Raw genomic sequence first — 14,907 nt, forward strand, 5'->3', positions numbered from 1 at the left:
AAACAAAATAAAGCTTTGAGTTTGTCTATCGAATTGTATTCTCTGGGAGGCTAAAAACCCAGCTGTTTTTACTCCAGTGTCAAGATCTGTCTCAAATTATTTGAATTAATATACTTATGAAGACTCAGATTTAAAACTCTGTATCCAGTGGTTTTGTTATCCACAATGCCCAAAACTCACAACTGTGGTATGAGAAGTAATTAAGAATCTCTGAAGTTATATTTGCCTCTTGAAAAAATGAAGTCTTAAAAACTAGTTCCTCAGAGTTTAACAAAATCCTTTTCACATAATACATGTATTTTCCCATTGCTCTAGAAGGATTTCTTAAGAATAATTTTCAGAGAAAGCAGAATAAAATATGGCTAAAGATTTTAGCCATGATCTACATCACCCAGTAAACATAAAGTAACACTTTTTAGAACAATTGTTTCCTTCCATTTTATACTTTAAGTTTTGTTCCAGCAAAAGTTAACACTGTATTAGAGTGCATACCTTTGAAAAATATTACAACTGTTTTAAAAAGTTTAAGGATGAGGATTTTTTAAGCATGTAGACAATTTCTGCAAACGAATGGGTTTAATTAAAGCTTTGATGAAGTAGTCATAGAATGTTATAGCCTAAGGAAAAAGAATTGCAGCATGATGTGTTCCAAGACACAAATATAATCCATGTTTCAAAGTCTTTGTGCACAACCTGTGCTCTCGGGACTGTAACAGAATGGTAATTAAGAGGAATTACCCTAAGGAAATAATATGGTGTTGGGCATTAAAGGATTCTGTTCTTCCATTCCCAGCCAAGCTAAACAACAGAAAAGTATCTAGAGATGAATCTCTAATACATGCTGCAGTATCTTATTAGTAAAAGTATAGATGTTAATAACAAGTGTAACACATCATGATTTACAACCACAGACAAGATTTTCTAAAACAAACCATTGCTTACTAGTCACAATTAATCAATTTCACTTTAAAAATACATACAAATGATACCATTTAAATATATTGATCAAAAAATGTAAACAGTATAGCTGAGGAAAAAAACAGTGAATACCTTTTGGGACTTGTTAATGAAAATATTTTGATGGCTTTTTATTACTAATTGAATATGCATTAACAAAGAGGGAAAAAATCACCTTTCCTTTATACTGCAGTACTAATATGAGATATAGAAAGCAAAACCTCAAAACGTAATTCTACACTGACTTTCTACAAGCCTCTGGGTACATTGATACCTTACAATAAAGCATGCTGTGGAGATTCAAAGGTTAGCAGCAATCTGAAGGGATGAATTCCCATGATGTAGTAAGAAGTTCAAAGGAGAGAAATGACATTAGTGTGGCATTTTACCTGGTATAATAATCCCTGCTGAGAGGTGCAATATGGCAACTAACACAAACACTCCACTTCCAGACCCAAAGCAGATCTCACACTGCCTAGTAACTAAATACAACAGTAGCTGCTAATAAAGTTTTACATGTAGATACTGTAAATTTAAACCACATTGATACATATGCCCATTGTAATAACCTCAGTTCAATCTGCCTTGTATTAAGAGACACCCTGTTGGAACAGGCTCATGAAACAAGATGAGATCAAAGCCCCTAGACTAATGTAAGAAAAAGCATCAGGGATCAAGCACAGAAGGTACTGAACTTTCACAAGCAAAATTGTTTCTGTTCTTATGAATGTAAAACTTAAATAATTCTTTTTCTCCCACAGTGAAAGAAAATTAGCCATTTTTCCTCTCTTATCAGGAGCCCATGGCATATTTCATTAATTTAATTTTGGCTGTTAAAACCTGCTCAATATCCCAGACTGCATTTTCTGTTTCAAGGATGTTTTTGATTTCATAGATAAAGTCTGTCTCACCTCACATTACTAAGGTTACTAAACACAGACATTCTATTTGCAAAGTATTTGTTGCTTTGGTGATAGGTATACATGAAACAGTATATAATGCTTGTCTCCACCAAGTGCATCATGTAGCAATACAAGTATGGTGTTCTGTGAAAAGGAAGGCCAGCACCCTTCATTTTCACAGCAGATTTATTGCCATGATAGCAAAATGGTCTGTGGTTTTTCTGTCATTTAGTCACCTTTTGTGATCTTTTGGTTTTATAAATGCATTGCTGTCTATGTATTGTCACTCAGAAGAATCACAAAGCCTAATACCTGTTTACATCCTTCAGTTTGTCCCTGGAGTTTTCACACCTCTGCCAACAGAAGGAAAAGATGCAGCATCCGTAACTGCTATGAGGACAGAATATATCCAGTTATTCTTCTGCACTGGCAGAACAGATTTGAAAAGAAATAGCATAAAGGCATCGCAGATGGTCTGTGGACCAGCAACTTTGAAAATACTAAATAAGCACAAATACACAGCCGCATCTACTGGAATCAGAAAGCTACAATCAAAAGCTGACAAAAACCACAAGTTGCCCTATTCACCTCAAGAAAGAAAGCACAGATCCAGCAAAGTCAATTTCTTGAAAATTACCAAAACTATCCCAAAGTTTCTTTGAATGCAAGGTTCCTGCTATATTAACCAGCATCCTAAAAGCAAGAAAAAACAGCCCTGCAAAACTTGAAACCCTACAAGAGCACTGAAGGTACCATTTCTTTCATCCTCACTTATCATGTACTTGCAATCTCAAAAGTTTCATAGAATTTTAATTCTCAAATGCAACTGTGGATATATCTTGTATGCCATGGTGTGCTCATTCATCTTCTATACTGTGTAGTTTTGCAATTAACTTGGTTGATGTTTTTGGAAGTTCCTCACAGGAAAAATACAATTATTTGTTTGAAAAATATTTAAAGATACTCCTGTCCTTAAAATGGCCACACTGTGTTATGCCAAAAGATTACTTAGTGATTAAATGCACTTCTGGCAATGATGGCTGCATAGATCTTTCTCTCTCCATACTCTGTTTTTGAAACAGGGTGGTTTATGGATTTTCTCTAGAGTTTCATCCAGATCACCATGTTTATGGCCACTGCTAAAACTGTTTTCCAGTATTTTGTCCAGATTCCAAATAGACACTTCCATAGTTTTTCCCTCCACTGCACCTTATTGTTACTAATACCACAATTTGAATTACATGTTACATGAAAAGGTATTTCACCTTTTCTATTTTGTTTGGTACAGCATTTCTCCTTTTCACAGGGAGACAAGAATTACAATAGCTTCCTATTCAACTTTTCCATTAAACACCATTCATAAGGTAAGAAATATCTAACTCTATCCCCTATTCAACCACTCCTTTTCCAAGTCAGAGACTTGTCATCTTTGTCATTCCACCTCGCCCAAAAGCTACTCTCCACCTCTGAACATATGTTTAGATAAAGTAAAAAATCAGGAAGATGGAACAAAATTACATGCTGTTGTTCAAGATGCACATATAACATAACATACAGATAATGGCATAATGGTGCAATCTCTTTTTTCTAAAGTGGTCATCTAATACTCCCTGAATTCTTATCAGACCAGTTGACTGCAACTGCATTAACATTTTCAGAATGTTATCTATATAGATCCTAATACTTCTTTTCCAAGTTCACTGCCTTCTGTGTTTAAGAAAGAATTGTTCTGTCCTTTGTAGAGTCTGCTCTTTCTCTTAATAGCATCTCCTACAACTTCTTTATGAGGCACTCAGCCTAACAAGAGCTTACTGAATCATCTCTGGAAGTTTGCTGTCCTGGATAAGTGTTAGTATTTGCCATTCACTCTGTTTTCTAAAGAACTTGTCAAGACACTCAAAGAGCACACATGACAGATGTCAGCCTCCCTCCACCATGGGAGTTTATCGCCTATTAACATCCTTTCTCTCCGATCTAACTTTGATCCTGAAGAGAATATTTCCTCTTCTGCTTACTTTAAAGACTTCAGTGAAGAAACATGATGGATAGCTTTGCCTGGATCAACAAGCTCACTGGCTTCTTCAAAACATTCTAACAATTTCTCTTGATTTTCATCTATGAAACCTGCACCATCTCCTCTTTCACACTGTATTTCCCAGGGATATAGCTAGGTCACTCTTTCTTACAAGTGCTATGAATCTGTTTAAATTAAACTTATTGATCTACAGTTGTCCAGTTAAATCCAGAATTTTTTTTTAAATGCTGCCATGCTCCATCTCTCAGACTCAGAAGATGAGTTACGCCACAGGCTATGGAAAATAAACCCACAATTTTTTACCCAAAACCCTCAAGGAATTCCTTTAGAACCACCAGACAAATACCTTCTGATCTTGGGATACTTTTTGGGAACATTTCTTTCATTGATACATTTTGAAACCACTTACATTTCAATGAGAGAAATCTTTGATCCACTCAGCAATAAGAACTGACTCATGTGTGAAAGAGTCCTTAGTTCCTTAAACAATAAACACACATGCAAGTAGTTGCCAGATTTTTGTGCTCTGGCCTTACCTTCCCAGCCCTCAACTGCCAATTTGCCCTACTGAAACTGAAACAGGCTTCCATTTTTGGGTGGATTTTTTTTCGGTTTTGTTGTTGTTATTTCAAGATTTATCCACTCTAAACAACCCCTGAAACAAAAAAACACCAAACACTTACTTGTCAGAATTCAGTTCCATTCCATTGTCTCTCCCCCAAAACAAAATTATGATTTTAATTTTTTTTTTAATATGATCCTTTAATCATCCCTCTTCACACTGCTGCTTTTTTGGATCGTCTTAGAATAATTTCTGGCCAGCAGCATAAGTACCTTACAAAATTTTTAAAACAGGCTTCATGCTGCCTGTCAACTTTTAACCTTTTACCTTTTTTTACCAGACTCTGAATTATAAATTTAATTACTGCAATGATTTCTTTTACTCCTTACATGGGCATAATTGTTTGAAATTAGATATTAGAGCCTTTATTTCAGAGCCTGCTTGCTCAAGGAGATGAGTTACATTTCTTTGGGTTTCTCTAAAGAGTTGTTTCAATAAGCTTCCATTTAATATCTAAAATGATTGCCTGCCAATCAGACTGTACTATGACTTTTATCCAAAACAAAGGAATACTGAAATCTTTCCATTTCCAGAAGAATAGACATAATGTCCAAATTTAGCATTATGTCAGCGTGACAAGGTCCCGTGGATTGAGTCCCAAGGCCCACAAGGCACAGAGTCTAATGCTGGGAGGATGGGAACTTCCAGTACAACTCTGGGGTGTAACTACCCACAAATGAGTCAGGGAAACCCTGATGCTTTGCTCTCAAAAAAAAGGCAATGAAGGCTCATTCCTGTCATGCTCAGGACCACTCTATCAGTGCGAGCTTCCAAGCACTTCACCCCTACCAAGGAAAAGTACCTTACTACAAGGCAGCGAAACAGTTGTTTCAGGAGAAAGATACAAATTCAAAGTTCAAAAGTCACAGGCGCTGAAAGGTGAAGTGAGCTGACTGAAGTCAGTCACCTGTCAGCCAAAAAAAGGGCAAACCCAAAGAATCAGATACAGCATTTAAGTACCAAGAACAATTTGTAGAAAAAAAGATTTTGACAGAACATAACAAAGGGAACTGATTTGTTCCACAAGACAGTAAAAGACAGTAAAACACTAAGTATCCTTCAAAGATGGAAAGGATGCTTTAGAAAACAGTGAACCAGAACAACAGGTACATTTTCCCAACCCTCTTTGGGAAAAAAAAAGAAAAAAAAAGAGGAAAAAAAAAAGAGGGAAAAAAAAAAAAAAAAAAAAAAAAAGCAGTAACAAAAGCCTCATCACAAGATCCCTTTTGGGAACCAAATGCCAAAAGCTGACTTTAGACAGCTTTTCAGTTCCATAGCTAACCATTAATTTATAGGAAATTCTGTAAGTACAAATTACTTAGGCAATTTAACTAAGCCAGGTAAAATAAAATTTGAACTTTTTATACACTTCAAAAGCAATCAATGACCTTTGATGAGAAAATTCGTACTTGGAAAGATATGCTAGACAACACAGCTAGATTGCATATTTAAAGCTATTTTTATGTTTATTTTATATATATATCTATCTGATATGACATAATACATCTGATAGCCTTTCAGATACTTCTCTACATATCTGTACTTCCCATCAACTGCTAAATATGCAAATCAAAATACGAAGGGGGTCACATCCTAATCATTATCCTATCTTATTAGAAAAAAATAGTTACTGATGATACAGTAATTCAATAATTTCTTCTTGGGTGAGCATCTCTTGCCAATTTCTGCTTACATACATTATAAGTGGTAAAGAATTCAATTTCTCACAGCCTCTGAAATGTAATGGATTATGGTCTTTATCCCCCTCTTCTAGTGATACAGAGGAAGAAAATAAAACTTAAATAAAATCAAGATGAACAATGCAAATAACAGCAAGCTTTAGGTCCTGAATTCAAATTTTCTCCCCAAAATATACCGTATATGGAAAGCATGAAAGCTGAAATATGGACCAGTGCACAGATACACCAGACAATATTACTATATTTTCTCTGTAGCTTTTCTTAAGAATCTGAGACATTATAAAAGATCTATTCATTGCATAATAGGAGAGAGTATGGTGAATGTTTCTTGGTATGCAAGAGGCAGTGCATCTGTTTGTGAAGAGGGATGTGACACAGTTGTCATATCTTAGCACGGTTTCAACAAATCGCACAGATACTCCCACTTAGGACTGACATAACCTGCAATCTTGCACTTCTGGGGTCACTGTCTAAAAAAAGTATTTCCAACTGCACTGCACCTAATGGGGGAGGAGAAACCAAACCACCCTGTCCTTCGTATCAATAACACAGCCTGGCACAACTGGCCAGGCTTTCTCCAGAAGCCAGTGATTCAGCATGATGGGGTGGATAGGACAGGTCAACAGAAGGTACAGTAAAAAACCAGTATATGAACTGGTTGTAATTATGTCTGATGAAGCCATCACAGACTGGTTACCTATACAATACAATATTACCTACACAAATAGGTATACCTATATCTATTGCCTATACAAACTACCTATACAGTAGTTCTGCATCCTAACACCCAGGTTCAAAGAAATACTGCAAACTCAGGCAGTAATTCTACTTAGAATGAAGCAAGTCTTAACGACAATTTTAAACAACAAGATACGTAGGATACATTTAACAAGCTGAATTATTAAGTGACTGGAAATCAGCAGGTTTTCCACTGCATTTTAAAGCATCTGATCGCTTACTATTAATTCTTTCACATTGTTTGAAGAACTTAACTTCTTACCACAAACTGCAGTAAAGGTACAAAAATTCAGCAGGTCTAAACACCACACACTGAAGTAGCACTAAGGAGTACAGGTTTCCAATAGACTGGTTTTAACATTTTCTGCTTTTACCCTTGTAATTTGTTTAAACAAATCAACAGGTTAAGCAATTCAAAATGAGCAACAACTTATTTCAAATAAACCTTTCCAGTGTACTAGAAAACACGCCGATGTCCAAAACATCCAATGGGATTCCAAGACTTTAACACCTGCTGAGGACAAATGCATCCTTTTCATTTCTCAAGGTCCCCTGTAACATAAAAAGTTAAACAACCAGATTTGAACCCCTTCCAACTCAGTCAGACCCTGTGTTCCTAGGAATGTCAATCTTAAAAGCAGACTGCTTGTATACACCTGTGATTTCCATCCAGACCTGCCATAACAATTGTCCACACTGACAACACCAAATACAGTGCAATACGAAAACCACTGGGTTCAAAATAAAATTGTGTGCAACCTGAGTAAACACAACCTAGGAATTCTCTGAAGCACTACCTATGCTCTACCCTTAACTATCAATTTAGGTCTAACACACATATTTCAGGATGCTCTGGTTGCAAAGGATTATTCTCCTCACAAAAACTAAAATGACACACTTCACAGGATTCAGAGAAAAGAACTATGTGATACCATTTTGGTCGCTAGACCATCCTAGTTTAGATGGATGTATCTAATATAAAATGATTTACTTTTTCTCCTAAGAAGTATAACGTTTGACTTTTCGGCTCCCCACGAGATTACCAAGGAAGGCCACAAAGAAATAGATCAAGGTGAATTTTCTCCATCAGAACTGGAACCTGAGAACAGCAGCCAATAGAACCCTCCCATTCGTTCTTCCCCGGCGCTGTCAGGGTCTGCATTTACAGGGCTCTCCCCGCGCAGACAGCGGAAATGCCCCGCAGAGCGGGGGCGCGGGGGGAGCCGGAGCGCGGCGGTGCCCCCGGTCAGACCCGCACACGCTTCGGGCAGCGCATCCGGGCGGGACGCGCCAGGCCCGCAGGCCACGGCCACCGCAGCCCCGCCGCCCTCACAGGCCCGCCCGCGCCCAGCTCAGTCCTCCCGATCCAGCAGTGCCGGCCCCGGATACTCCCACGCCCGTGCGGGCATCCCACGCCTCCGCAAGGTGCCGAGCTGCCCTCCCGTCCCCACCTGCGGGCAGGGCAGCCCGGCCCGCAGATGGAGGGCACCGCTCCCCACGGCCAGGCCGCCTCTCTGGGCCCAGGCGGGTCCCGGCACTCGGGTGGGGGTCACGGCCCCGCCGGGCCGCGCAGCCATGTTCCCCCTGCGGGACAGCGGGACACTCACCCTTGACGGCGCGTTCGCTGGTGGCGTGGGGCGTCAGCAGCAGCACCTTGCTCCCCTCCTTGGCGGACATCGCTGGGCGCTGCCGGGCTCCGGCGGCGGCTGCTGGGCGCGGCAGCGCCTTCGTCCGCCCCTCCGCCGGCGGCTGGTGGGGCGCGGCGGGGCGGGCGGGGGCGGCTACAGGCGCCGGGCGGCGGCGGCCCGGCGGAACATGGCGGCGGGCGCGGCTCGCGGCTCCTGGCGCAGCGCGGGGACGGTCCGCCCCGGGCCCGGCATGCACCGCGCCGCCGCCCGCCGGGCACCGCGGGAGCGCGCGGAGCTCCCGGCCCCGACCGGGACCACGGCGAGTCTCCCGCCCGACCCGGGGCGGGGCGGGGAATGCGGCCCGACGCCTCCCGGCGCGCCCCGGACGGCAGGGGGAGGCGGGCGAGGCGGCCGGAGTGCCCCCGCCCCAGCACGGGCGGGCGCCAGGCCGGGGCTGAGGGGGAGGTGCGGCGGATGGCCCGGCCCCCCCAGCGACCCCGCCCGGGCGAGGGCCGGCGGCCACCATGGAGAGCTCCGTGGGGCCGCCCCGGGGGCGGCACAGCTCGGGGAGCGGTGTTGTGGGGCGGCGAAGCCCTCACTTCCCACCGGGAACCAGCGCAGAGCGAGGGGCTGCGCCCGTGCCCTCAGCGGGCGCCAGCACGGCAGAAAGGGGCCCAGAGCCGCACCTGGCAGGAGAGGGAGGAGGAAAGAGAAGTTCCCCCTCAGTGAGAATCTAGGCACAGCTTGGGGCAAACTCCCAGTGACAGATAATTCAGCCAAACGTCTCTGCCTTCTCCCTGGAGCTGAACAAGAGTGGACCAAAGAGCATGGATGGCCCTGGGTACGGCGGCAGGAGCCGCCCCCTCATCCCCCAAAGCTGCGCGGGCTGACGGGGGGCAGAGTCTTCCTTCCATCGCAGCCCTTATGTTCTATACAAACCAACAGCGAAGTTCATATGCATTATTTATACCGAGCTGTGCAATCTATTCCACACAATAAACCAGGAATTTAAGAAAGAAAAGGCATTCATAAGTACTGGTTTCCAGCGAGGTCTTGGTTCTTGCCACATTCAGGTACAAGGGAAAAGGATGACACCTGAGATGAGGATCTGCCATGCTGAGCATCAAAAGCTCTTTGGCTTAAGCAAAAAGACATAGAAATTGACATGCTATACGAGTGCTTGGGTTAACTTGCTTTTTTTATTTTACAGCCAAGACAGTACAAGCACCAAACTTTGAATGAAACATTACATAATAACACTCTAGGAAGCAAATGAAAATTTTAAGGGAATAAGAATTATAAACCCTTGGGGTATTTATTAGTACACTTGCAAGACTCCAAAGTTTTGGAAAAACAGAATTCTAGTAACTCCATGCCCACAAGTAAATGTGTGCATACATACAAAAAGAGAGCTGGGATACATTAGAGTATCATGGAAAAAATATCCTGGATGACTATTTTGGATTTAATTGCTAAGCTTTCCAGCAGCAGGAATTACTACTTTATACCACATGTTCTGCAAATGTCTGTCATTGTACAATCAGTTTAAAGGGCCTGTTTTTTAAATAGGACAAAAGCTCATTTCCTTCAATAGCAAGGATGTGTATCAATTCAGTGTATACAGGGAGAGCACAGGACAGAAAGGGCAGTAAGTAAATGTCACTCCTTCTGATTTTAAAGTTAGCTTAAAGTAGATCTGCTGAAACAAGTAACAGGGGGAATGAATTCAGTCTTGTATTTAAAACCAAGAGGAGTCCAGTAATAAATGTAGTGTGAATTTTTGACAGCATGAAACAGCAGAGTGTCCCATATTATAAAGAAATTCATTTGTCCATACATTTCCAAAAACAGGGAGCCAGAAACCTTGCTGAGTCTTGTCACCAATCTCCTCTTCACCTCACCTGAAGTGCAGTTGCAAGAGAGATGCCTTACTTGAATTGTTCTCTTCTCCCAGGAGCCTGCAGCCATATTCCCTGGAGTGTGAAGTAAAAGGGGCTGATGCAGACAGAATGCTCATTGAGGAAAAAGCACAGCATAATATTATTTTGTTATGATGCTGTGCCAGAAGGGGACATTATCAGCCTCTAGTCAGCATACCTAGCACCCTGCAGGCTGAAACACTTCCAGTTATATCCAGGCATTACCTGAAGAACAGGCTCATATGGATGAAATCTTGCTGGGTTTGCTCCCCCAATACATCAGGTTGATATCAAAAATGGTATTATGTCTCCCTACAAATCACACATCCTAAAAACATTAAAATAATTATCTTACCATTTTCATTGATAGCAACAGCTAGAAAAAGAAGTTAACTAGCACAGTTACCTTGGCATTTTATTGTCATTTTTCTGACATATTCTATATTACCTCATTAAAATGCTGAGCATGTGTGATTCTCATTAGGACAATATAAAACTCTTCATTAGGCAGAAATATGTAGTTGCCTCTCTCCCTAAGCCGTTTATTGAAGCTTTTCCATGTGATCTGCTATTGTCTAAATCTGCTATCGACTCTGGAAGGGACATTCACATGGTCCCAACTCACCTCATGGCAAAGGCAAACATGATTGATTTGATACATCTTGTGTTCAATGAATCAAACATCTTCCACCAGCACCAAAAGCAGCATTATTTTTGTAGGAACTTAGGAACACAATTACAAACAGAAATACAGCCTTCCAGGTAGAAGGCAGTGTGCCTTTATAATCCTGTGTTTCCCGCAAGTGCCAATCAAATCTGAAAAGCAGAGGCATGTTTTACTTCCTGTTCAGCTTTGCCACCAAGTGGCCATTCCATTCCAAGGAATGGAATGGGAAGGAAAGGGATAGGGATAGGGAAAGGGAAAGGAGAAAAGAGAAAAAGAATCTGAGAAATTCCTATTCCGATGGGATATTCCAAACCATTACCAAGCTGCTAGCACTGGACTGCTTTCTGAAGAACTGCTTTCATAATGAAAAAACAGTTCAGCAGGAGAAACACATAATAACCAAACCAATCCATCTTCTTCTGTACCATGGGGAATGGGACCATTTGGGATGCAGATGATACCCGATTTCCTTCTGCTCCATCTCAAAGCAGTACCCACTGAAGCAGCATGCAAGAGCTGTTTAAACAAAAAGGTGCAATGTTAAAACCTTGACTGTTCTGACACCTCTCCTGATGGAGGACTGCAAAGTATATAGCAACTACATTTTAGTTAATCATTGCCCCAGACAAGTGCTGTTTATTGAATTTTTAGCAGAAAGAAGTCAGACATAAAAATGATTATGTGAAATTTTGTAGCCATCTCATGCAGCAGGGCAGATATCAGAACAGTATCTTCTGACTCTAACAGCGACATACCTTAAAAACTGGCACAATGTCCCAGAATCATCTAATTACCCAACAAGAACTTTTTGAAAACTAAGAAGGAAATTGATTCACAGGAGAGAGAGATATATTCCAGATCCCAAGAGAAAGATGCACAGAACAAATCTTGCAAAGATAAACCAGGTCTGAGAGGGGAAGACGTGATATGAGCAAGAGAGTAAGATGAAGACAAAACTTTTAAGAAGTTCCATTTCATTGACTCTCACTAGAGACTGTTTGAAGCTGTCCTTTCTTAAACGCCAGAAATGATACTGAGGTTGGTATAAACTGTAGGACTGCCTCAAAACAAGGCACGTATTATTTTAAATATATCTTGACATACTGCTGCACTGAATTTCAATATTGAAAGTTTTAAGAGGGCACAAGGTGTCCCTGCTGGCCCAAGTCAGCTATTTTATGACAAATCTTATTATCTTATTATTAACAGAGAGGCATTTTCAGAAAGGTTGAAAGCATTTTCTTTCTTAAGCCATTTTCTCTGGCATTACAAAGTCATTATCACTGCAATACTCCATACTAATGTCATCCAGCACAGAGAAGCTGCACTGACTTCAAAAGAGAAAAAACAAAACCAAATTATTAGATAGTGTGTATATATATATATATATATATATATACTAGATAGTGCTGGTATAAAATGACAAGTTACTTCACTATTACAGTGTATCCTGTCCCACTCCTTTCCTGCACACATTTCCCTCATTGCCTGATAAACTCTGTGAACAGGCTGAGGAAGTACAGACTACATTAAAAAAGCTAGTCAAGGCCACAGGCATTACTTGCATCATACCAGAACTGTAAAAAACAGGCTAAAGCAACCCAACTCCAGAATTTTAGGTAACTTTCACATACCAAACCCTACCAGACACATATCTGGTTTAAATTTCACACCTCTAGAGTGGCGGTATCTCAAACCCTTCCTTAGGTTCCTCAAAACATCACTTTCTCTGCTTAAAGCATTCCTTCCCCTGCCCTTATTATCTAGTTCAAACTTTCCCTTCCTTAGCCTTAAGCAATTGCTCTTTCTCCTACCACCTGAGACCAACCAATTCCCTCTCTTCATTTATCTTACTACCTTAATGATATTAATAGACTATTAATAGTCACCTCTACTCACTCTAAAAATTGAGTTCACTCTGCTTTTTGCTGCCCTCCTTTGTGTTCTTTCGTTTCCTCAGCGCCTCCACAAGCAAGAGACTTAACTGAAAAAGTACTCAAGGTAAGCAGGTCTATGTATAGGATCTTGCAAAAACCCCCCAAACTTACTACTGCTCTGTAACAGGAGCTATGATAGAAAACAGTGTGAGATATGTTTTACTACTTTTTTAACTTTGTTGATTCATGAACACAATGTCCTACAGATCAGAGAAATCCCATTAATCAATTTTAAAGGAAAGTGTCGGGGCAACAAATCCACAAAAAGCAGATATGACAACTCAGTTGCTGAAGAGTTCAAGCACTCTTTTCTCACATATGCATCTGACCATTGTGTCTAAGAGGTGAAAGTGCAAGTATGCTTTCAGCTTACCTCTCTGCATCTTTGAGACCAAACATCATGAAGTACTAATAAGAATTAACTGCTACATGAGGATTGGATAGGGCTGAAGGCTTAACAAAAAATGACCTTCATAAGTGGGCAACTCTGAGATCACAAAAAATGAATGCAGAAAAGGATATCTCAAGGATATATCAAAATAATCCACATAAACGTTTAAAAGCTCTTCTACTATGTATTTTGTTCCCATAAAATCATCAGCTAATAGACAACTCTGAAACCACTGGAGATGTGGACTTCCCTCCAGCCCACCATGAGATGTCATTCCATGAGAAGTCATTTCAATTTTATTTTCTCATCTATACCACAGAGCTCTTCCCATGAATTACAACCTTGTGTTCAAATCAGTAGCTTACTGATCAGTCAAGACTCCCACACACATACCTTCTTCTCTCTCTTCAGATGAGTATGGTGTCAAAAACCTGGCTTGATTCATCTGCTACATTAAATAGCTTCTTTTATGCCTCTAAGGGCAGTTATCCAAAACCAGTCTACAGCATTGAAATGGTTGTTTAATGTCAACTGAGTTTTTAGTCTATCTGGAGAAACTAACTGAATTTCAAAAAAAGGGAATGTATGCATTATTTCATCCTATTAGGAACAATTAATACATAGTGCCATGAACAACAGGTTATTTCTTCTTAAATGTACTTTAAAATACATACTTTAGATCTTAAACTAAAGTCAGTTTGAACCTTCACAGACATACTGTCTGTTAACATGCTCATGCTCTAAGGTGCTTTCAGTAATTTAAGACAACCTTGAATACTTTTGTTTCTTTTTTTGTAAGCAGCAAAAGTTCTATGCTTGGAGCTCCCTCAATTGACAGTCACATAATAATTAACTGATATAAATTTTGAGTAAAACCCTGGAAGGATAACTAGCCCTAGACTGCCATCAAAATAATTTTGCCTGAGTAGGGAAGAAGTAAAAATTTAGCAATGTTTAATGATTCTAATGGTTATTACTGAAGTACAGCTTTTTGTATTCGCTTTTCTCATGTGTTCCTATTTTAAATTATTTTGATTAGTGATATATATACACACATAAAACTTCTCAAGCCTATGATTAACTGGTGAATCATCTGGGACTGGGCCAGCCAAAATTTAAGATAATCCTCTTTCAACAAATCTAATGTAAGTTAGTTTACAAACAGACACTTGACCTTCTTATTCATGGGTATATTCAGTGTTTACTCACTCAAGAAGTAATATTAAAACAATTCTACTGATGCCAATGAGGAAGTTTGTGTTTCTTCAGCAGAACTCTTCAATTTGTATCTGTTTCCATAAATGTGCTAGTGAAAATATCAGCGCTCTCGAGTGACTCTATAGCTGGTCTTTGCATTTTTCCATTAATGAAAAAGCAATCTTAAAAACCTTTCCAAGTTACATTGATTTGG

The 14,907-nt window shown here is 40.4% G+C and overlaps 1 protein-coding gene across 6 annotated transcripts in view; it reads right to left on the reverse strand.

Annotated features, from left to right (window-relative positions):
- Nucleotides 1-8,741, reverse strand: part of PPP3CB (protein phosphatase 3 catalytic subunit beta) — a 46,961-nt gene extending 38,220 nt beyond the window's left edge. For all 6 annotated transcript variants that reach the window (XR_008438215.1, XM_053984332.1, XM_053984331.1 and 3 more), the window contains exon 1: nt 8,562-8,741. Coding sequence is in view for 5 of the 6 variants with exons in the window: in XM_053984332.1 (XP_053840307.1) it covers nt 8,562-8,631 (70 nt within the window). In the remaining variant the exon portion in view is untranslated. The remainder of the gene's footprint in view (nt 1-8,561) is intronic.
- Between the last annotated feature and the right edge of the window lie 6,166 nt (nt 8,742-14,907).

The sequence above is a fragment of the Vidua macroura genome, chromosome 8 (genome assembly GCF_024509145.1).
Source record: "Vidua macroura isolate BioBank_ID:100142 chromosome 8, ASM2450914v1, whole genome shotgun sequence".
Classification (NCBI taxonomy): Eukaryota; Metazoa; Chordata; class Aves; order Passeriformes; family Viduidae; genus Vidua; species Vidua macroura.